This window comes from Prunus avium, chromosome 6 (assembly GCF_965620075.1).
Source record: "Prunus avium chromosome 6, drPruAviu1.hap1.1, whole genome shotgun sequence".
NCBI lineage: Eukaryota > Viridiplantae > Streptophyta > Magnoliopsida > Rosales > Rosaceae > Prunus > Prunus avium.
The window spans coordinates 1,098,601-1,121,899 of record NC_142289.1 but is presented as its reverse complement, the minus strand read 5'-3'; the positions used below and the strand labels follow the sequence as shown (position 1 = coordinate 1,121,899).

The 23,299-nt window shown below is 38.3% G+C and overlaps 5 protein-coding genes and 2 pseudogenes across 5 annotated transcripts; 4 read left to right on the top strand and 3 right to left on the bottom strand.

Annotated features, from left to right (window-relative positions):
- Positions 1-2,849: 2,849 nt before the first annotated feature.
- Positions 2,850-4,706, bottom strand: LOC110754299 (AT-hook motif nuclear-localized protein 20-like). The gene has a single exon (XM_021955355.2). It carries the CDS (start codon positions 4,034-4,036, stop codon positions 3,122-3,124), a length of 915 nt encoding a protein of 304 aa, XP_021811047.1. The 5' UTR covers positions 4,037-4,706; the 3' UTR covers positions 2,850-3,121.
- Positions 4,707-6,490: 1,784 nt separating this feature from the next.
- Positions 6,491-9,390, top strand: LOC110754298 (nucleolar/coiled-body phosphoprotein). The gene is made up of 5 exons (XM_021955354.2): positions 6,491-6,763; positions 7,498-7,787; positions 7,890-7,979; positions 8,514-8,884; positions 8,981-9,390. Exons 1-5 carry the CDS (start codon positions 6,517-6,519, stop codon positions 9,243-9,245), a joined length of 1,263 nt encoding a protein of 420 aa, XP_021811046.1. The 5' UTR covers positions 6,491-6,516; the 3' UTR covers positions 9,246-9,390.
- A 33-nt stretch (positions 9,391-9,423) lies between these two features.
- LOC110754297 (pentatricopeptide repeat-containing protein At1g11290, chloroplastic pseudogene) lies at positions 9,424-11,478 on the bottom strand (annotated as a pseudogene).
- A 450-nt stretch (positions 11,479-11,928) lies between these two features.
- ROC2 (rotamase cyclophilin 2) lies at positions 11,929-13,437 on the top strand. The gene is made up of 2 exons (XM_021955356.2): positions 11,929-12,081; positions 12,689-13,437. The coding sequence occupies exon 2, from the start codon at positions 12,707-12,709 to the stop codon at positions 13,232-13,234; it is 528 nt and encodes a 175-aa protein (XP_021811048.1). The 5' UTR covers positions 11,929-12,081; positions 12,689-12,706; the 3' UTR covers positions 13,235-13,437.
- An 82-nt stretch (positions 13,438-13,519) lies between these two features.
- LOC110754319 (patatin-like protein 2) lies at positions 13,520-16,450 on the top strand. The gene is made up of 8 exons (XM_088255132.1): positions 13,520-13,897; positions 14,045-14,142; positions 14,262-14,461; positions 14,571-14,823; positions 14,910-15,074; positions 15,156-15,467; positions 15,583-15,761; positions 15,889-16,450. Exons 1-8 carry the CDS (start codon positions 13,882-13,884, stop codon positions 15,911-15,913), a joined length of 1,248 nt encoding a protein of 415 aa, XP_088111258.1. The 5' UTR covers positions 13,520-13,881; the 3' UTR covers positions 15,914-16,450.
- A 47-nt stretch (positions 16,451-16,497) lies between these two features.
- LOC110754317 (rubisco accumulation factor 1.1, chloroplastic) lies at positions 16,498-18,061 on the bottom strand. The gene has a single exon (XM_021955376.2). It carries the CDS (start codon positions 17,935-17,937, stop codon positions 16,585-16,587), a length of 1,353 nt encoding a protein of 450 aa, XP_021811068.1. The 5' UTR covers positions 17,938-18,061; the 3' UTR covers positions 16,498-16,584.
- A 3,588-nt stretch (positions 18,062-21,649) lies between these two features.
- LOC110754349 (ethylene-response factor C3 pseudogene) lies at positions 21,650-22,759 on the top strand (annotated as a pseudogene).
- Positions 22,760-23,299: the final 540 nt, after the last annotated feature.

Sequence of the window (23,299 nt, the reverse complement as noted above, 5' to 3'; positions counted from 1 at the left end):
CAACCCAAACCATCCTTTTTTACTACTTCTCTTTATTTTCCTTCTTCGTTCATTATAATATTTGTATAATAATAATGTGCGAACATTTGAAAAATATATATATATAAAATTGTTTTTCTTCTAATAATCTCCATGCAATATCTGAAACAAAGTTGGCCTTACAAAGGTTTTTTGTAATGATCAATTCCTCCCTTTAACAATTTGGTTTGTTCCTGCTCGAAATAATGGAACACCACCTGTTTTACTGAACTGCAGTCTGCAGAGGTTTATAAAGTAATCAGGCTATTGAAAAGCTATTCTAAGCTAAAGCTTGCATTTAAATATGTAAATCGTAAACTAAAGACATTAATTAACACAAAAGCAGATTGTGACTGGTATGCACATCTTACAGATTAATTGAAAGGAGGAAAATTAATTAAGATAGGCACTCCCATCCCATGAATCATGATTAAAGTAAATATTCTAATCAATCTAAATGAGATCCAAGATTGTATATGACTTGTTGATCAATCTAAATGAGATCCAAGAGCTGGTTGTCGTGTTGTCATTCGAATAGCGATCAGTTCATACAGAATATATAGCTGCGTAATTTAATTTAATTTAATTTAATTTAATTTAATTTAATTTAATTAGGTTCAAAGCGTTTTAGCATTAAAGTAGTGGTAAACATGCTTGAAGCACGTCAATTACAAAAGCAAGCCTGCACTGCACTGCACTGCATCCATCTTTTAATATAAAATTAATTATAATATTAATGAACGAATGCCCTATTAGTAGCTTTTGCAGGACAGCAGTGAAGTAGGAGAGCAGAGCACCTAATCCGGCCAAAGACAACGTGTACTCCACGGCAGGTGCATGCATCCAATCCAATCCAATACAAATTTTAATTAATATTTATAAATTAATTGTGTTTGCATCATTCACATTCACCATGGCATCAGAGGTAGAGTTGGAAAGTGATAATATGCTTTCAGTTTTTTCTCCACCGGTGATGCATGATGATTTATTTTATTCGTTAATTATGTCAGTAGGGTTTCCATTAATTAATTAATTAATTAATTTATTATTATTATATTATGCAACTTCAACTTTATTGGGTTGTCCTCATTTCCTTAATGCCGTTTTTGCGGATTCCCTTTCCAAAGTATTATAGTTAATTGCGTTGTTTAGACTTTCATACAGAACCGGGGGCTTCAAAACATGTTGGTAAAACTACACCAGCATAGAGCAATGAGCAGCAATGAGCAAAGACAACTACTGGTGCACGAAAAGGAGGTTTTATTTGTTTTCTAGTCTTAGTCGTCCCAAGATTATTTAATTGTAATCATCCTGGTCTGCTTTTAATATTAATCTTCTCAAGGTGGGTTCCATCCACATCGCAAAACTACTTTTACCATTCTATATAAATAATTTTATAATTTAGAACGAATGTTGTATGCAAATTACTAGGTAATATTATTATAAACAAATGTAAATTAATTAGGGTTGATTAAACAATGACATGTGAGTCCCATGTGAAGAGGGTCCTCCATGTTTTAGTATATACAACTCCATATCTGGCTTTGGCCTGGGATTATATCATCATCTATATATATCCTTTGAGAGCCAAGAAGATATCCTTTAAAGTTTTCCTTTAATTCATATTAATCTATCTAACTTGAATTTTGTCGTGCATCATGTCCCATCCAAATATAAAACAACCTTCTATCTTAATTATAATAATAATAACAGGATTTGTTATATTAATCCAGAGATGACCTTGTTTTGGACAAGTCATTTCGTTCTTCCCCATGACTGATATATTCAAGGGATTTGCTGCACTCATCTTATACGCATGCCCTGATCTGATGGCCTTTCAAATAACTGGGTGTGTTTCTTCTCCCAAAAGCTCGAATTTTTTTCTTCATATAAATCTTATATATATAAATTCTCCCATATGTGGATTTTCGGACATTATTATCGTGCAAACACTACGTATTTTCTATTATCTCTCCCTGTGTTCCTCCATATTTACAATAATATCCACACGATAATAATATGCGGATATGATAGCTTATAATTTATAATTTGAACAATAAACTTGTATATGGTAGCTTAGTAATCTGCTGACGATTGTTCTCCATTACGCACACACTAAGACTAAGTAGTGCTATATGTATATGTGAAAGATGCATGTCAGGGGACTAGTTGCATTGCAGCACCTTATAATTTATACATAGATTAGACATCCATGGCAAAGTTTTTGGAATCCTATATATACCAATATAATATAACATATATATATATATATATATATATATATATATATATATGCAGTTTAATTAGGTGAATATATATATATATATAATTTACACAACTGCAGCCAAAGTTGACCACCAAAGCTGGTCCTATAAAACTAGCTAATAGAAAATTAGCTAGAGAAACAGACCTGCGTATTAAACTCTTAAAAATTAGACTTAAAAAACTAGATAATATAATTAATATAATTATAAAGAGACGAACATGTGTATAGCCAATGAAAATCCCACCACAAAACATTTATATAATATAAGAGCAGTATATATATGATATCATATACTAGTATATATATATATAATATACAAAATAGATGCCAAAGATATATGTTGTAGAAATTAATTAAAATATATATCTTGTACTTTTTCAATTTAACACATCCATCAATCATGGTTGTTTTTCTCTGGTAATTAACTAATATATATATACCTGTTGATGTAGATAAAATGACTAATTCATAAAAGGCTAAAATTAACTAACTAGAGAAGAGAAGAAGAAGAAGAAGAGAAGAAGAAGAAGAAGAAGAAGAAGATGGTGATGATGATGATGCAGAAACAAAATAGTTAATAACTATCATGATCATTATTGGAAAATATACATAGAGTCTACACACAGAGAGTACAATCCACTGATGACAAGTTCTTCAACTCAACTCTAAGCACAAGAGAGATTTGCAGCTTCATTCATTCAAAGTTTCTCTCAAATTCAAGTTAATTCCAAACACTACTACTACAACTGCTAATTACTCATTCTCAATATATATATTATTCATAATTAATTCACAATAATCCATATCCCTAAATTGATTGATTAATTAACTAACTAATTAAAATGGAGGCCTACCACCACCTTGACCATGCGCCCATGATGAATAAGCCGCCCCTTGATCATGGCTCAGTGCCTGTCCTCCACCATTCGGAAGCAAATTCGGCGGCAAGTTATAAACCCCCACCCCCATCGACGGGTCCCCCATCCCTCCTCCGCTACCACCAATCCCTGGTGAAGACCCCCCTCCTCCCGCCGCCTGCCCCGAATTATTACCACCCACCTCTTCTTCCTCCTCCAACGGCAATCTCTCATACGTCGCATTTGAAAACGTGGCTGCGATCACCATCACCGGCCCCGAGGCCACAAGCGGGCCCACCACGCTGCCCCCAACAACCTGTCCCTGCACGCCCGCCAAGTATATAGTCATTCCAGTTGACCCGGGCGGTGCCGGTCCGGGCAAAAACGCCCCGGTCAACGAGAGAATCTCGAACCTTCCGTGAAGCGCCATGACCGAGCCTGCAGGGGAGGTCTGCCTGATTGTGACGTTGGTGACGGTGCCGCTTCCGCTCAGGACGCAGACGCCACGCTGTCTTGTTCTGGCGAACCGGGCGACGCTGTCGGCGATGTCGGCTCCGTTGGATATCTCCATGACGTGGCTGCGGAGGGCGTTAGGGCTGTCCCTGGTCACGAAAATGGGTGGCTTGGGCTTGTTCTTGGAGCCCGGGGGACGGCCCCTCTGGCGTCTGGTGGCGACTTCGATTGCGCCCTCTTTGGGATCATCGCTGTTGTTGTCTCGGTCATCGTCGTCGTCGCCGCCTGATCCTCCGAGGCTGCTGGTTCCGGTGTTGTTGTTCATTGAGATTCCCAGATCTGGTTTAATGATGTTTTTCATTGGAGAGTTGGTGGCTGCTGCTGAGGTTTCATTCACTCCTCCTGATAGACCTACCTGTCCAGCCCACCATCGGTTCGCCATGATCGATCCAGAAAAATGAAAAAGAAGCTAGCACGGATCGATGTATATATAAATTTAAATCTCTTAGATCTTAACGATCATATATATATATATATGGTTAATTAAGGTGATGAACAATTTTTCACTCTTATAGTTATACAAGTAGAAGAGAAGAGGCTGATTTTGGGTTCACTCTCGATTCTCGAAGCAGGGAAGAAAGCTAATATATTAAAAAAATAAAAAAAAAATAAGGAAAACCAAGCAACTAGAAGTGATGATAGTAAGCTTGAACAAGAAAGAGCCGCATATCTGTAGGAGGATGTTTTCTGCTTAAAGAAATGATAGCAAACAGTAAAAACTAATTAATTAGAAGAGGTAGGGTAAAGAAATGGGAAAATTGAGAGAGCTATATAGGTAGCTAGCCAGCCAATTATATAAGAAGTGAAGTGTAAGAGAGATCAGATTTAATGAAGAAGAAGAAGAAGAAGAAGAAGAAGAAGAAAGTTTGGTTTTGGGTAGGGGTTAACTTGGGTAGGGTAGGTTGGGTGGGTGTCAAGGTTAAGGTCTGTCTAGGAGAGCTTTTGGGTTCTTTTCTTTCTTTAGGTTTCTCTCACTAGAAAACTCTCTCTCACTACAAGCTGATCAGAAATGAGAAGGGGATGGGAATTGAGATATAAAAAAAGAGAAAGAATATGGGGAAGGTGGTGTATGCCAATGCCATGGGGTGTCGGTCTTGGGAATTAGGGTTTAGGGTTGCGTTGCGTGGGGTCGCGTGCGCGTGAGAAGGTGGGTTGCACGTCCTCCTCTCCTTTCTTCTCCTTTAGCTAGCTCTCTAGTAGCTAACCCTTCTCATGATCATGATGATGGATGCATAATTACATAACCCCCCATCTTCCCCCCACCCCCTCCACTCTAAGTCTAAGTAGTCTATGTGTAGTTGTGTGTGTGAAAATTCTCATTCTTTTATAATTTAGACTATTGCTTATACTAAAAAAAAAAAAAATATCAAGTCGGCATAAACAAATACAAAAAGCACTAAGAATTAATGAGATTCGTCAATGTGCGTACTTCCTCGGTGATGTTGTAGATAAATCCACTAGTTAAACTAAGCAAAATGTTACAAATATCACCCTTTTAGCCCCTTTTTGTAAACCCTAATTCTTATAATCTCTCTCTCATCCTTGGTCACCCTCTCTTAGCGCTCCATCTAATTAAGTTCACTTTAGGTTGAAATTAGGTCAAAAGTAATATGTATATAGGTAATTCCTAGATAGTTTCAAGGTGTACTTGGGGATTTTGTTTTTGTTTTTACCTCCAGGCACAACACAAACAGATTAATCAAATCAAAGGATATCTTATAGTAATGAACAACAGTAACTACGTACGTTAAGTACACTACAAATGGGAATGCAGTTTTTGATAGCTAGCTTGTTATTTTCCTATGCATAATGCATGCTAGTTAGAGCATTTCCTAGTTTTTAGCATTTCTCTTGTATTCTATATCTAAAACATATAATTTCAAAACAAAAAGCTGCCTCTGCAATATTATAGTTTATCAACTACAAAGAAGGTTGTCGTTTGATAATACAAATAATATCATATATATATATATATATATATTTTTAATACAAGCGATAATCTAAACTATAAAGAATGGGGATTTCTCACACATAAATTCAAACATGATATTTTTGATCGCCAAGTCTAGACCCTAATATTGTTCAATTGGGGGTGAGCTAGTCCATGGGAAACAAGGGATGAGAGTAGGGGTGTTCAATTAATATTCGACTTTTACTCCCACAATCTTTTCATTATATCATCTCCATAACGTGAAATTATTTGAAGTTAATTCTTCGATATATTCTCTCTTGTAAATATTCTGCCTATTCAAGTTATTTCAACCTATTACCACTCCACCATCTTTGCATGCTCCCTCTTTTTTCTTCTTCTTAAATTCTAAGATTATATATGTAGTTTGATTAGAAGGGGTGCCTATATATAATCTCGAGAAATTATTATATGGTACCGTACTTCAATCTTGATTTACACTCAAACCATAAAAGTAGCCCTTGCCTATGCATACAATGACTTGGAATACATAGTACACTGGTAATTTTTTTTAAATACATCTTAAAAATTTCATCATTACATTATAATAATTTACTTATAATTAAGCTTGTAGTTAGTAATTATGCCTTGGGTTAAATGCGGACAAAAAAATAGTAACTCTTTGCTGGTGCGCCAAGTAATTTAACAGTGGCATAACAAACAAGTGGTAAATTAGTAATTATGCCTTGGGTTAATTGCGGATAAGTCTGAACTGATCGTGTCCGGCCCAATGAAATGTATTGACGGTTAGTTGTGTGCTGCATTGTAATAGGCCCAATATTAGACCGGGTTCCGATTTCAACAATATATGAACCGGGTTGAGACCCATCGGGTCGGATCGTCGTTTCTACTTACGCGCTGGTTTGGTCATTCTGAACTCGTTGGAGAGAGACATGGCTGACGACCTGTTTGAAGGCCTCCCTCCACCTTCTGCAAACCCTCCTCCTTCTTCTGCTTCTGAACTTCAAGAGCGGAAACCACCGCAGGAAGCGTTAAAACCACAACAAAAACGAAAAATCGCTACTTTTAACACTGACTCTCCTTCTTCTCCCGCTCCTGCTCCTGCACCTCCTCCCCCAAAACCAATTCTCAAAAGCGCCCTCAAGCGCCCTAAACCCTCTGAATCAAACGCAGAAGAAGGTAATTCTTTCTTCATTTCTCCTTTGTTTGTAATTGCGTGGCTTCAAAACCCATTATTTTACTTGTGTTCCTTGATTATATTTCCGAGGGCTGCAAAAAAGTGCTTTTAGGGTTTTACTCCTGCATTAGTTTTCGATGCTGAGAAACCCCAATAAGAAAAATTGAACTCATTTTCTCTGGGACTTGCATTGTTTATGTTATTTGGTTTCATGTAGTTTGTTTCCAGTTCAAATTCTAGCTGCCAATCCGGGTCTTCTTGACATTTTATTATACTTAGGGCCCATTTGATAACCATTTCAATTTTAGTTTTTAGTTTTCATTTTTCATTTTTTGTGCTAGAGTATAGAGGAAAAAGAGGGAGAATGGAAGTGAGAATGAGAGTGAATATGGGATTGAGAGGGAAGATGACAAGGGAGGATGGGAGGAAGGAGTAACAAAAGTGAAAAAAAAAACTAAAAACTGAAATCTATTTGAAATTTTTTTCACTTTCAAGTTTTTGTTATCACTTTTGTTACTCCTCCCTCCCATCCTCCCCTCTCATCCTCTCTCTCAATCTCATCCTCACTCTCATTTTCCTCTATATTATAGCACAAAAACTGAAAACTAAAAACTAAAATTGAAATGGTTATCAAACGGGCCCTTAGATTCTCTTTATTTCTTCATTTATGCTACTTTTATGTATGAAATTTCAATGTTTTTAAAATGAAGCTAAAAGTGTTGGAACTGTTTTTCAGCCCCTGTAACTGAAAAAAAGTTGAGGTTTAAAACCACGACAGATGCCTCAGAGCAGCAGGTCATTGAGGCAATGCAGAAAATAGCATCACATATAAAGAATCCTACAAAGTTTAGTAAGGCTTCAAAGCTTGCCATCCAGCTGATTCAGGCGGGAAGTGTCAAGCCTGAAACTGGTGATTACTTCTTTTCCGTTCTAGAAGCTGCAATGGCATCACCTACTTCTTGTACGGATCCTTCTCTGCGAGCCGATTACCATGCACTGTTCTCAGCCGCAAAAGATGCCTCTGAGGTAAGATCATAAGTCCATGTATAGTACAGGGTAATGTTACTGCTGGTTCATGAATTTGTATTTGAATACTCAACTTACATCTCCTAATTTTTTTAATATTAGTGTCTCAATAAGAAGCAAAAGAATCAATTAACTGCATGGAGAATCAGGGCAGTGATGGCAAATGAATTATTTACTGATGACAGCTTCCAGGTGAGAACCTTTTTCTTTGGCATAGTTTGTGATCATACTTTCTGAATCATGTAATGACTAGCTTCCTTGTTATATGATTTAATGAGAAGCATGAACTGTGCAACCAATTTTGACATGCATTCTGACCCAATTATCCGTTGTTTAAAGTATGTGACATTAATATCCACACATCAGTATTTCCCCTTTCTTTGAATTCCTCGTAACAATTGATGACTGGTGTCTTGCGAATTGTTTATGATGGCTAATATATTTCTTGTATTTTTTCTAGGTTTTTTTTTTCTTGAGCTTTGATAAATATCTTGTCTGTCACTTTCTTGTAATTCATTCTTTATTTTAGCTAATAAAAATATATGTTTTCTATAATAAATAATCGTTTTGTTTCATGTAATATCTAATGATGAATTTTGGTTTGGAACTACTGTTTATTTTTATGATTTCTTCACCATGCCTAACTTGCCTTTTTTCTTTCTTTCTTTCTTTCCTTTCCTTCTTCTTTTTCCATTGTCATGCTTTTTCTATGTGAACTTTACAAAGTTTTCAAAAACAGCTGCACAAGTAAAAGAAGCCATATCTAATCTGCCAGTTGCAACCGAGGACGATGACAGAGAAGAAGCAGCTGTGCTGGAAGATGAAACAAAGATAGCAGATGAAGATGATCAAATGGAGCAAGATATGGTTTCAGCTGCTCCAGCTGAAGAAAATAATGAGAAAGAGTCTGATCCATTTGGGCTTGATGCATTTTTAACTCCTACCCCTATGAAGAAAGATGATAAAACAAAAGGGAAAAAAGATGGAACTACCAAGATCAGGAAGGAGGAGGGAGAGACCAAGAGATTCTTTAGGTCACAAAGAGAAGCCTTGGTTTTTTGTTTAGAGATAGCTGCTCATCGTTATAAAACGCCATGGTAGGTTCTTTTGAAATGTCAATTATTTCAACACATTCTATCAGGTTTATGACCTGAATAGCTAGAACTTATGTTTTATTTGATTCTACTTGTCAGGTGCCAAACAGTAATAGACATATTAGCAAAGCATGCTTTTGATAACATAGCAAGGTTCACTTCTAAACAAAGGAATGCCATTGAGAAACTTTGGGCTTCGATTCGGGAGCAACATAATCGACGAAAACAAGGGAAATCAGTTACTGGGAAACTTGATGTCAATGCTTTTGAGTGGCTGCAGCAGAAATATGCTACTGAGAAGATCAGCATTCGGCATTCTGTTGGAGGTAGTGGGGATCGTAAAACTGAAATGTGGCTTGGCTGATAATATCTCTTTTTTTTGGTTACGAATGTTGACCATTCTTTAGAAGGAAGAAAGGGAAGCAAATTGTAATTGTTTATCTGGAATTTGTTTCAGTGTAGAATGTTTTCTCATCAATACAAAGAATGAATTAATTACATTTAGAATATATGTTACATTTTACAAAATAATTATCGGTTTGCTACCAATAATCACCACAAGAACAATATCCATCTCTGAAATGGTGAAAGCGGTTACGGTCCCTTACTATCATTACCCTCCCATATATTTTGGATAAAAGCTTGGTTGCTGTGTGACAATCTTCACAAACTCGGAGATTCTTTACAATCCGAATTGGCGTACCTGCAGCAGTGCTGATAAGACCGAATGCCATGGCCAGTCTCTCACTATGATAGTTAACCGCCATTTCTTTCTCTTCCTCATCGATGTTCTGCAACACAACAGAAGTGTTAGGAGTGTAACCAGCCTCTTTCAGCTTCTTGGTCATCTCAGCCAACATTTCATAAATCTTTCTTGTTTGAGGGTGTGCCTTATCTCCCATTATGAAGTCATGAACTGAGCCGTTTACTTCAATTAAGCTCAGTCCTGGTTCTTTCTTGGTTCCTCTATCTTTCATAGATTTTCTCACCCCATCAACTTCATTCCATCTGTTTGATGCTGCATAGATGTTTGACATCAGAATGTTGTAACCGCAGTTTTGAGGTTCCAACTCAAGAAGCTCTCTTGCTGCCACTTCAGCCAAGTTGAGATTCTTATGAATTTTGCACGCAGCAAGCAGGGCACCCCATACAATTGTGTTGGGCTGCATAGGCATGCTTTTGATCAATTTATGAGCCTCGTCAAGGTTCCCAGCTCGACCTAACAAATCCACCATGCATCCATAGTGCTCAACCTTAGGAGCCAAGCCATAGACATGAACCATTTTCTCAAAATGCCACTTTCCGTCTGCCACCAATCCAGCATGACTACAAGCATGGAGAACTGCTATGAAAGTGATGTCATTAGGCTTAACACCTTGTCTGTCCATTTGCTCAAAGAGTTCCAAAGCTTGTTTTCCACAACCATGCATAGCAAATCCAGTCATCATGGCATTCCACATGCAACTATCTCGATTTGAGGCTTCACTGAATAGCCTCAGAGCCATATCTATGTCCCCACACTTCGCATACATGTCCACTAGAGCTGTTCTTAATATGACATCAACTTCCATCCGTTGCTGGTTTATGTAAGAATGAACCCACTTGCCCAAGTCAAGGGCTCCAACTTCTGCACATAATGAAATGAGGCTACCCATGGTTACTTGATTTGGTCTTACTCCACTATCCTTCATCTGAGCAAAGAGGTCTGAAGCCTGATTAGTGCAATTGGCACGTGCATAAGCTGAGATCAAGGCACTCCAAATCATGACATCTTTGTTATCTACGCTATCAAAAAGAGCCCTTGCATATGTGATTTCCTTGCATTTTCCATACATATCAACCAAAGCAGTGGCCAATGCCAAAGACATGATAAACCCATTTCTCAAAATATAGGCATGCAACCACTTGCCCAATTCCAGAGCACCTACAGACCCAGACTCGATAACCAAACTCAACATCGTAATCTCATTGGGATAATTTCTTTCCACCAGCATTCTGTTGAAAAGTTTTGCTCCCTCTTGTAAATTTCTGCAATGTATGTATCCTGCGATCATGGCAGTCCACGAAACAATGTTCTTCTGAGCTAACCCATCAAAGACCCTCCTTGCATACTCTAAATTTCCACACTTTACATACATGTCTATTAAAGCAGTAGATATGGAAACTCCCAGTTTCTCATTAGTACTATTCCTTACAACATAAGCGTGCATCGCTTTCCCCATTTCTATATCTGCAACGTCTGCAAAGAGATTAACCATGCTAACCATGGCAATCTCACTAGGCTTTACTTGCATACAATGCATTTCCCTGACAAGTTCCAATGCCTCCCGAAACAATCTGTTTCTAACATAGCTCCTAATCATGGTACTCCAAGAAACAACATCTCTATCAGCCATTTGATCAAACAATAAGCGAGCAAATACCGCGTTCCCGCATTCACTATACATTTGGATCAACGCATTGCTCACGAAAACATCACTATCCAATCCATTCTTTAACGCAAAACCGTGCGTCTCTTTTCCTAAAACAGCCAAAGAGGATTGGCCGCAAGCTTTGAGGACTGAGGGGATGGTGAAACTGTCAACTTGGGTGTCCATTCTACGCATTTGAGCATATAATTTGAGTGCAATTTTGGGGCAGTTGTTCTTAATGTAAGAAGTTATTAAGAAGTTGTACTGGGCAGCAGGGCTCAAGTGGGTTTGGAGGTGCCTAAGAGGAATTTGAATGGTGTTATCAAATTGGGTTTTGATCAAGTGGGCATGGATTTGCTGGGTCTGTTCAAGGTGGGGGTGTTCATGTGGTGTGAAAGAAGTGATTGTTTGGTGCTTATATGGGTCTGAGTTTGGGTTTTTTATAGGGATTTGGTTGATTTTGAATCTGGAGGGAGGAAGGAGGAAAGGTGATAGGAGATGAGGTTTGGTTGTGACCATTATTTGGTCCATTTGCAGCACAGAATGCGGAATGGCATGCTTATCTGAACTACAGGCCCATCACTCCGCCTCTTGTGCATAATTTTAATAACAAAAGAAATATGGGGCAATTTGGAGAATATCCCAGAAAACAAGGATGATCTTGCAAAATAGTTACCATTTTAATCCAAAACCCTAAACCCATCCCCTTTCGCCTATATAAACACAATCTAAAACCCTAGACACTCATCTCATCTTCACTTCCGTCTCCAAGTGAAATCTCATCTGCAGGTACGCAGTTTCTCTGTCCCAACTCCCTTAATTTTCTCTCTCTTCAAGTTACTACATCGTTTTGTTCTCTATGTAATGCCATTGCATACCAGTAGTATATTTCTGAAGAAAAACAGTAAATTGAGAAAAGCACATATCGAAGGCTTATGGGTGCTATATGAATGCCCATGCGCTCAAAAGCTGTGCAAAATTATAAATCTTTCTTCTTTTCTGAATATCCTCTGGATATTTTGCTCGAGGATTGTTTGGAAGAATGATGACATTGCTAACTCCTGCTGTTGTTATTAATTTTTGTGTTGTTTGATGGACTCGTCTCATTTTTATTGGTTTCCCTGTTTTTCTCTTGAAAGTTTGTGTATTTGATATGAATGTAGGTTTATAAATAATATAGGTTTTTTATTATTCGAAATGTGAGAATTTGGAAAAAAGCTGCCCCGATTGCGTTATCGGATCAAGTAAAATATGTGGAAAGTATAATCTTTCACAGTTGTTTCTGATGTTAACTGATATGATCAAATATGTTTCGTTTTAATGTGGTTGACCCTGGAGCTGCTTGTTTGGTGTCCGCAGAGTGTGGAGTTTTTCTGACATTTTATATTTTATACAGGCTCTCATAAAAGAAAACATGAAGAACCCGAAAGTTTTCTTTGACATATTGATTGGAAAGATGAAGGCCGGCCGAGTTGTAATGGAATTATTTTCTGATGTGACACCAAAAACTGCTGAAAATTTTCGGGCTCTTTGCACTGGAGATAAGGGGATTGGAGCAGCAGGGAAGCCACTGCACTTTAAGGGCTCTACGTTTCATCGCATCATCCCGAATTTCATGTGTCAGGGTGGAGATTTCACAAGAGGGAATGGGACTGGAGGAGAGTCGATTTATGGCACGAAATTTGCAGATGAAAACTTCAAATTGAAGCATACAGGGCCTGGAATTTTGTCCATGGCCAATGCTGGACCAAACACTAATGGTTCCCAGTTCTTCATCTGCACTGACAAGACCCCATGGCTCGATGGAAAGCATGTCGTGTTTGGAAAAGTTGTGGATGGCTATACTGTCGTTAAAGAGATGGAGAAGGTGGGTTCAGATAGTGGGACAACTTCTCAACCTGTTGTTATTGAAGATTGCGGTCAGATAAAAGATGAGAATTGATGTTTGAACAGTTGACATCATAGCTTTGCTGATATTATTAGTTCAGTTTAGGAGGCTATTGTAAAGCAAATAAAACTTGAATAGTTTGGATCCTCATCATGTCTATCTTTGTGTGGATTTTCTAATCCTTATTTATGGAAATGGGATTGGCGAGGCATGTCAAATAAATACAATGTGTTAATAAATTATTTTCTTCGGTTCAATTCCTGGCTCAACTTGGATGCATTACTTACAGTAACCAGTTACCAAAGCTACCGAATGTGAGAAGAGAAGAGTGGGATTGCCCAGGGCTAGTTCTATTTGCTTCATAAAAAACATAAACAAATTTATAAGGGAAAAAGAAAAACAGACTGAAAATGGTGATGAAGGTGATGAGAAACGTGAAAGGGTATCTCTAGCACACAACACAAACTGAGTTCCTTCTGATCAAATTGCACCAAGCGCAAAGAGGTGCCGCTAGTTTATTTACATAAGCAAAGCAATGGAATTATTAGCTAGATATAGGTAGATGTTTGTCAATTGCAACACTCTCAGTCGGCTTGTCACATTGTCACAAGATTGCATATATAAAGGGGAGATTGAATACCCAACCCAACCCAGATATCATATACTCCCAATTGCTCACTAGCCTTTTCAGACAAGAAACAATGGCAGCTGCTGGTGGTGAGAGATATTGTAGCTACTTCCTACTTGAATTTGATTAACTGCTTTCTTTATGAAATGCACTAATTGATTCATGTTTTCTTTTTTCTTGAAATGAGAAAACTAATTGTGCTCCATGTTCTTCAATTGCTTCAAATAATAATTCAGATCATGGAAAAGTTACCACTATCCTTAGTATTGATGGTGGAGGAGTGAGAGGCCTCATCCCTGCCACCATACTCGCCTTTCTCGAATCTGAACTCAAGGTTAGTACTTACTTAGTATGTCTATGTTCCCCTTAGCTATTTTCTTCTTCTTTTTTGGATCAATAAAATAAATGTTGAAACTAACTTGAATATGTTCTTACTACCACCCAATTCAATAGACACTGGATGGAAAAGATGCAAGGGTTGCCCACTACTTTGATGTCGTTTCTGGGACGAGCACAGGAGGCCTTGTTACAGCTATGCTTACCACACCAACTGGAGAAAACAGACCTTTGTTTGAAGCAAATGAAATCAAAACATTTTATTTTGAACAGGGTCCTCATATCTTCCCTCGCGAACCAACTAAAACAGCTGTAATGTATGCATGCACTACCAACAATTAACAATTTTAACAAAAGTTTGTCTTTCAGTCTTTTGATACGCTGACTATTTTGGAATGTCAATAACGAGTCCCATAATTGATGAAGGCTTTTCCGCATATCCGGTTGGTTTGAAAAAATAAAGAAATGGGCGGAATGGCTAGAAACACCGGTAGAATACACCGCGACCTTTGTGAAATGGGTTGAGAAAGCATTGCGCCCCAAATACAATGGTACTGCCCTGCATGACATAATCAAGAAGGTAATGGGAAAAACACGGCTTCATGAAACTATAACCAATGTCATCATTCCCTCTTATGACATCAAGTTTCTCCAACCAGTCATCTTCTCCACCTTGAAGGTACATACATGATTTAATATTTGAACTAGTTAATAACATAATTAAGTTCGTTAGTCATTCATTAAATTTGTGTGTCCTTCATGCAGGCAAAACTCGATCCATCAAAGGATGATGTTCTGCTAGCAGATGTCTGCATTGCCACATCAGCAGCACCATCCTATTTCCCTCCTTACTATTTTGAGCATAAACCATCCAATGGAGTCCCGAGAAAATTTAACCTCATCGACAGTGGTGTTGCAGCCAACAATCCGGTACACTCGTAGAGTTTAACTAATTGATTTGCAAAACTGGTTCATACTCATAACAAATCAATGGAATATCTATTTTTGCAGACTTTGCGGGCAACCATTGAGGCTGCTAGGGAGATGTCTCAAAATAAAATTGTGGCACATTGCTTGAAGAACATTGATAGCAGTAAGCTCCTTGTTCTGTCCCTCGGAACTGGATCTGCAAGGAGGGATGAAAAGCTTCAGGTTGCAGATCATAATTCGTGGGGAATCTTTCAATGGTTTATGGGCCAAGACCCAGACTATACCACCCCTTTACTTGATGTTTTGACAACCGCAACAGAAGACATGGTTGACATATACATGTCTGCTTTCTTCAATGTCTCTGGCTACAGTGACAACTATCTCCGGATCCAGGTATATATTAACATTTTATTTTTTTTGCGACATTCATATGAGTACGTCAGTTCAAACCATCAAAGCAACGACCAAGTAGCTTATAAGCCAGAGATACTTGCTGATTACCTTGCAGGATGATAGCTTGAAATACAGCGAAGCTGCTTTGGAAAACTCACATAGAGAAAATCTTGAGCACCTTGAGAAGATTAGGAATCAACTCCTTGAAAACCCTGTTTCTGCATTGAAACTGGAGACCGGCAGCTTGTATGAACCGATAGACAACACATTCAAATACAAAGACAGGTTTGCACAGTAAGAACAAGCTGATATGATCTTGTCCATACTATACTGACATCCTCAATGTTTATGTTCATAATAAGTTGCTTCTTTGTTTAGTGAATGAAATACATTTCATCTGTTTGTTTTGTAAATGGTGCAGGTTTGCCAAAAAGCTGTCAGATTAAAAAAAGGGTCGACTAGCTGGTCACTCTCGTTTATAAAACTATCGTCTGAGAAGAATACTTTAAACCATACATACCATGCAGTAGTGTTTTAAACGTTCTTGTGCCTAGTATCTATTAAATAAGTTCAGCCATATAAGGACTTGTAGAATAAAGCTGGTTTCCCAGTTCAGAGTGTTCTTCCAAGCCTGCTAAGTAGACTTTGTGTGCAGACTTTTGTTTCGAAACTTGTAATGGGTGGTTTCTCTTCTCTTGTCTTCCAGAAAGTATAATAAAATGAGGCTATCTCATAGCAGCTTTAATTACTTCAAATATCCATGGTATCATTAAATTTGAAGATAAATGTGCAGAAACAAAGAGTGCTTGTACAAATCAAGGAACTTCATCATCAATGTGTAGTAACATTCACCCTTCATGTGCACAAATTAGAAAGATAACATGTCTAGTTAAATCATAGATCGTTTAATCTGTGAAAGAATAAATCTGAAAATTACAACAACATGCCTATTAAACAAGAGCCATCAAGGCCAAAGGAAGAAAGGATAGGTAAAAACCCCTTGTAGAGGGGCATCTAACAAAACCGCATCTCAAGTTTCCAACATTACTGAAATTTTTTATAAATCTCAATCGTAACAAAGAGTGATATACAATACAATGACCACACTCTTCTACTTTTACTCCCAATCCTCTTCGCTCAATTGATCGTCTGTGTCATCTCTTGGTGGCCTCACTATCATCACCACTGTCCCTAAACTCTCCTTCACACCAGTTTCCTTTAATGCTGATCCCCTCACAACCTTAAACCCCAAACCCCCACCCTCAACTGCTGCCAAATAAATTCCATCATCAGCGGCCACCTCCTTCTTGCTCCTATCAGCCACCACCAGTATAGGCTCCTCCTTGTACCACCTATTCACCTTCCAAGGCAAAACCCTCGCGTCACTAAACGACACCACCACTCCCCCCTTTCCTAAACCTACCACCGGCTCCCATCCCGGCAACACCACCCACCTCTTCCACCCCTTGTCTGCCACCACCACGCCAAACTCTCCCTCACCACTACATTCCCACGGTGCCTCCAACACCTCCTTATCCTTCTCCTCTGCCCTACAAACCGGCAAAATCACAACTTTACTGGACTCTGCCACCTCCCCAAACTTCAATCTCACAACTGGAACCCGAACCGCAACTATAACATCCCCTTCTCTCCCTTCTTTCTCATCAGTCTCCCCCTCCAAATCTGTCAAAATTATTTTTTTGGCCTTATCAGTCCCTGCAACTTTCAGAGCCTGCTCTAAAGCAGCAGTTCTGGGTTCAGAGGGGTTCTTGTGCTCCCTAGCCTGCCTATAATACATAAAGCCTAGACAATCTCCAGGGTGAGCATAATCAAAGCTCTCCCACCCTTTATCTCCTCGCCTGCGAGGAAAGTCCTTCATAGAACGGGCCAGGTCCTGGGTGCCCAAAGCATCAAGCTTGTTCTCAATTATGTAACAGGCTGCAGCTGCACGCTGCTGGGCACTCAGGAGCCGAATTTCATACAGCAACTCGGAACCCCCGGTGTCAAATTCCGCAAGAATTTGTGGGTCAGTCTTGGATTGGACTAAAGAGTCTCTTACCTGAGCCGCAACCACCAGGCGGTTCTGCTCAATCCCGGAAATCCCAGTAACCTCTTCGATGGTGGGAGGCGTGAAGCCTTCTTGGAGTAAGGACGGGATTAGAGGGGCGAATTCGTACCAGAGGCCGAGGCGATTTGAGAGGATTTCGAGGCGGCCATTGGTGTCTAGGGAGCGGAACTTGGCGGGGACTGTAGATGGGGGTGGGCGGAATGGCTGGTACACTTGCTGCTGTTGGGAGCTTGAGGAGGGAGTTAGAGTGGCAGAGATGGGCTTTAGAGAAGAAGGTTTAGGATAGAGGAGGGGTGGTGGGTGTGGGTTGAGGAAGGAAGTGGGGAATAATAAGAGATTGGTGTTGGTGTTGGGGTTGAAAGAAGAGAAGGGTTTGAGAGTGTTTGCTGTTACAGAAAGCATGGTAGGTTTTTTGAAGTTGCCAATTTGGAGTGAGAGGCAGGGAGGGAAGAAGGAGCTTTGTCCCTTATCTGCTGATGATGATGCTTCTTCAGTTACGGAGCAAAAACAAAGTTTGTTCAATTCAGCTGAGATTTTGTTTAGCAAAGAAAGAAAGAAAGCAATGGGCTTCACCAGTTAGCTTGTTCCCAGCATCTTGTTGGCTATGGCCCATATCAACTTCATCAACCCAAATGAAAGTGCCCAGCTAAAAAACCCCTAAACCAAATATAACTTGTCAAACCCTGAAATTAGAATGCAGCCCAATTTGAAAAGACTGCTGGCTGCGCATTGGTTTTAGCCCATTCACGAACCCTTTCTTTTTATGATTATTTTTGCCGAGTTGTGAGTGTGGATTTTTCCTGTTTAGAGCACTAATGACTGCACTTTCACATGTCAGTATTGTTAATTAGTATTTCGATTCTTCCATTGCTTTGGGGTGAATACAACCAAATGAGTTACGTCACCGGTGTTAAACTTTTGACCAAATATTCATGTGAGAGTTTGAACTTGTCAAATGCTTCTGGAAGTTTTGATCCAAGTTTGATTGACCAATGACCAGCGATCAGCGACCGATGAGAGCATTTTTGCTTACTACTTTAATTCAAGATGTATCCTCATTACCCTTCTCAATATTTGACACGTGTTTATTGACATAACTATGGTTGCATAAATACAAAGTAAAGAGTTAATTATAGTTATACCAAAAAACACGTGTCAAGTATTGAGAATGATGATAAAAGTACACCTTAAATTAAAGTGATGAGTAAAAATATACCCTTAAGAATGCAGTCACATACCATCATCACACCCAATTTTAATCCACACACACAATCATAATAACAAAGCTGAAAGGCAGCGAGAGTGATTATATAATATATTAGCCTGACCAGCTTTTGAAACACACAGCCACTAATATATGAGTTAGTGACTTTGTTTATTGTAATTCATGAGTCAAATAAGATTCAAACCATGGACATAATAAGTGAAACATTTTGGCCACCAACAGAATATAATATAATAGAACAGAAATACTACTGAAACATTGATTTACGTATAGATTAATCGATTTTTTTTTTTTTTTCTTTTCTGGTATTATCAAATCAATTACTTGTTCAATCTTCTTTTTATTTTATTTTATTGAAAATGACACTTGATTGGCGCTTGGCTTCATACAATGTACCACATGCTCTATTTCATGACGTTTTTTTCTTTACCAATTCAACAGGCAACTTGAATTAACAATAAATCAGTTATTAATTAATTAATTTATTGCTTTTCAATGGGAATTCATGTCTGATTAGATTAGAGCATCTACAAGAAACTCTTCGGAGCGAGTGACGTATAAAAACGCAATCACATCCGCATGCACGAGGGCTAATCAATAATCACTGTCTGTCTGTTGGTTTATACTGCCTGGTCAAAGGCTGTGTTACGAATAATGGGAGAATTACCCATTATTAATCATTATTAATGGAACCTAACCAGAATATATTTACTTTATTTAAATCTTATAGGTGAAACAGCAAAAAGCTAGCGATCGAAAGGAAAATGCATGCATCGAACACCTTCTGCGTTCTTCTCTAACATTTTTGGAGAATTCAAATAAACATTATGTGAGTTTTATTTTATATTGTGTGATGTTTCACTATATTCCCACGAGGGAAATGTACCAAATATTTGAGCCAATGATATTGACGGGACTTTTGTTTGGTCGTCCGTTGAAGGAAAACAATTATATGAATAAATTGACCATTTGGTCCATCCATCCATCCATCCATCCATTTGCCTTGTTAATCTTAATGATGCACTGGGAAACGGGGGTCTTGTCTTCACCACGAAAATAAAGAACTTGTCACTAAAAATGAATAACCAATAATGCGAACGACACAAGGGTACCAACTTGAACGATTTTGATTTATACAGGTTCATGCACTTTCCATATACCAATATACATCAAATTGGAATAATATATATAATTATTCTCTTATTCAAATGTTCGCACGTTATTATCGTGCGGATGTCATTGTAAATAATAAGAAAAGAAATACATGACATTCGCACGATAATGCATAGGAGAATTTCTATATATATATATGCTCTCTTCTCTTTTTCCTAATTTTTCCCGTTTTAAGGGAATAAGAAAACTAAATAAATACAATTGAGATACATATAATAAATTATTGAAATTGGAATTAATGTTTTGTAAGTATATATATCGGAAGATGTTGAATTGGATAGGGACAGATGATGAGTATTAAAATGGTAATTGGCTTGTGGTCCAAAATAGATGGGGCCATGGAACTCGCAGAGTTGCTGTTGCTGCTGAGGGATCGATTGAGGCATAATGCAATGCAAAGCAAAACTTTTCCATTTGTCTCGGTCATCTAATTTCCAGACTCCACAATTACTTACCACTTGTGTTAATAAAATAAGAATATATTAAAATAAACAGCCTCTGAAAAGGGTATGTAGCATGCACGAACTTTGACTGAATGCATGATTTTGGTAAAGGAATTAGGAATTTAGGACTACTTCCATTACCATCCACAAAAAGATGAGACACTCGTGCATTATTATTATATATGCATACACATTGACTGTTAAATAAAATATATCTCCAGAGGCAAGGAAGGAGCCACATATAGGCCTGTAGTGATCGTGGTCTCCAAATTCCATGAAAAAATCTATAACTCTTAAACACATGCTGCAATATCAATTGAAATATAAAACTATAAAACTTGGAAACTACAATACTGGCCCCCCAAAAAACAAGCTACTAGCTCCGCCACTGTCCAGAGGTATGGCTTTTCGCTTTTTATTTTTTATTTTGTATGTGGGATGAAAAATGCTTTTGGAGCTAAGACATATATATTCCCATGAACAAAGATAGGTTTGGTTTGAAACGGACTGCAGTCGATACAATCTCGTTATTTTTTGGCATGAAATAATAATAAGGACAACCCTATTTTCTCCAACGTGGCCACTTTGCCATGCTATGCGATGACGTTGTCTAAACTTGATTCACATTATATTTTGTCAAAATTATAACCTACCTATTAATATTTCAAACATACATTAATTGCATTTCGAGCAAATTACTGTAAACACACGATGAGCTAGTAAGTTAATACGACTTCAAATTAGTTTAATTTAAGCTAGGCCACCGATCGATGGAGTTGGGTGTACTGTGTATGTGAGTGTGACAAGGACGACACAACAAAAATCGTGACCAATCCGGCAATGAAATTATTAAACTTGCTTAAATTTGGGGTTGGGGTGGGAGGTGTAGAAACTTGCAACTTGCAAAAGGAGGCTCAGCCATTGCCATGAAAACCATCAACTCAACTCAACTCAACCCAACCTTCCTCATAATAACAATAATAACAATAATAACAAGCGCAGCGCACAATGAAATCATCAAGCTGATGTCATAAAATAATATTCAATTCTCACTATATCAAAAGGAACAACTAAAAAAATTGAATTCTTACCTGAGATGGCCGCCATGTGTGTCTTTGACTCACGTGGATACTTGGCCCTCAACCCCCTTCAAATTCAACCCTCTTTCTTTCCTTTTCACCATTATTTTCGTTTCTTTAGTATTATAGTTCAAACCCATGGGGTGGGGCCTTCCCTCCCTCCTTCCTCTATATAAACTCCTAATGCGTTCAAAATATTTTCCATCACCCCAAACCACACACACCACTCACTCACTACTACCATATCAATTCCAATTGTTCAAACGACACCTACAACAACAAAAATTCCATTTCCAAATTATTCAAACTATGGATTCTTCATTCTTCCAAAACCCCATTTCTGAATTTTCCTCTGATTCTTCTTCTTCCTTCAACTCAACTCTAGATCAATACTATTCTTCTGATCATCATCATCATCTCTCATGGTCATGGGACATGTTTAACTTTGTTGATCACCACCATCACAGTCAACCCTTGCCCCAGCTACCCTTCAATGAGAACGACTCCGAAGAAATGCTTCTCTATGGGGTTCTTGCGGAGGCGCCCGCAGGAGGAGATCACAACAACTCATCGGAGTCAATAACTCATTCCAACAAAGATATTCACGAAGAGGTGAATTCTTCTAATTCCACTCCCGAAGAGGATCAAGCGATTTCCTACAGAGGGGTTCGGCGGCGGCCCTGGGGAAAGTTCGCTGCGGAGATAAGAGACTCGACTCGAAACGGCGTCAGAGTTTGGTTGGGGACATTTGATACGGCGGAGGAGGCAGCCTTGGCTTATGACCAAGCAGCATTTGCCATGCGGGGGTCTTTGGCTGTCCTCAACTTTCCAGCCGACGTCGTTTATCAGTCACTTGTGGAGATGAAGTATGGATTCGAAGAGGGTTCGTCTCCGGTGTTGGCCTTGAAGAGAAGGCACTCCCTCAAGAGGAAGTCGTCAATGAACAAAAAGAAGAAATTATCAGATCATCAAAAGAATGAGGAGAACGATGATGAAGATCAGTTGGTGTTGGAGGATTTAGGCGCAGACTATTTGGAGGAGCTTCTCAGCATATCTGCGATGACCTAGCTAGGGGTAAGAGTGCAGCCAGCTGTCCTCATAGAAATTGTCCGTTTGTGTCGGCCATACCAGTTTTGGACCTTGTTTTTTCTTTTTTTGGGAAAGTAAGTTGGATTGAGAGGGCGGAGATGACGGCCACTAGGTCATTCTTAATTTCTTCTTGGATAAATGTTATTCACCTTTGTTTCCTTCCTTGTATAAATTTCAAGATAATGTGATGAGTAAAGTAGTTTTCAATTAGTCAACTATGACAAAGAGAAAGAGTAGTTGGTGTACACTTCTTTGCTAATTATTTTACTCTATATTAATAATTGATTAATAGATTTAAAGTAGTTGAAAAAAGAAGAAGAAGAAGAAAAAGAAGAAGAAGAAGAAGAAGGTAAGATAAGAGTGCTGTTGGACCTTGATTATGACCGTTCAAACAGTTATTTGAAAAGGCTGCTGTCACAACCAATTTCAGCTACCTAAAGAATTTATCTCACAAATAATAATATAATATAAGAGATCATATATTACAGAGAGCCACATTATGCATTAATCCTTTTTTTTATTCTTTTTTTTATGCAAGCGATAGTCTGAACTAAAGAGAGAATGATTTCTCACACACACACATTCTATGATGTCATTGTCATGGAGATTCAAACTTGAGACCACTAATCTACATTCTATGATGTTATGAAAATTCAAACTTGAAACCACTAATTTGCAAGTCAAGGTCATTTTCCGTTGAACTAGACCCATGAACTTGTTTACACTGTTTAAGAGTCAAAAGAGAATACAAGTTA

Coding starts and splice junctions, on each gene's coding strand:
- LOC110754299 (XM_021955355.2), bottom strand. CDS start 4,036: ATGGCGAACCGATGGTGGGCTGGACAGGTAGGTCTATCAGGAGGAGTG.
- LOC110754298 (XM_021955354.2), top strand. CDS start 6,517: ATGGCTGACGACCTGTTTGAAGGCCTCCCTCCACCTTCTGCAAACCCT. Junction 7,788..7,889: donor CCGCAAAAGATGCCTCTGAG/GTAAGATCATAA, acceptor TTTTAATATTAG/TGTCTCAATAAGAAGCAAAA. Junction 8,885..8,980: donor CATCGTTATAAAACGCCATG/GTAGGTTCTTTT, acceptor TCTACTTGTCAG/GTGCCAAACAGTAATAGACA.
- ROC2 (XM_021955356.2), top strand. CDS start 12,707: ATGAAGAACCCGAAAGTTTTCTTTGACATATTGATTGGAAAGATGAAG.
- LOC110754319 (XM_088255132.1), top strand. Junction 14,143..14,261: donor TTCTCGAATCTGAACTCAAG/GTTAGTACTTAC, acceptor CCAATTCAATAG/ACACTGGATGGAAAAGATGC. Junction 14,824..14,909: donor TCATCTTCTCCACCTTGAAG/GTACATACATGA, acceptor TCCTTCATGCAG/GCAAAACTCGATCCATCAAA.
- LOC110754317 (XM_021955376.2), bottom strand. CDS start 17,937: ATGCTTTCTGTAACAGCAAACACTCTCAAACCCTTCTCTTCTTTCAAC.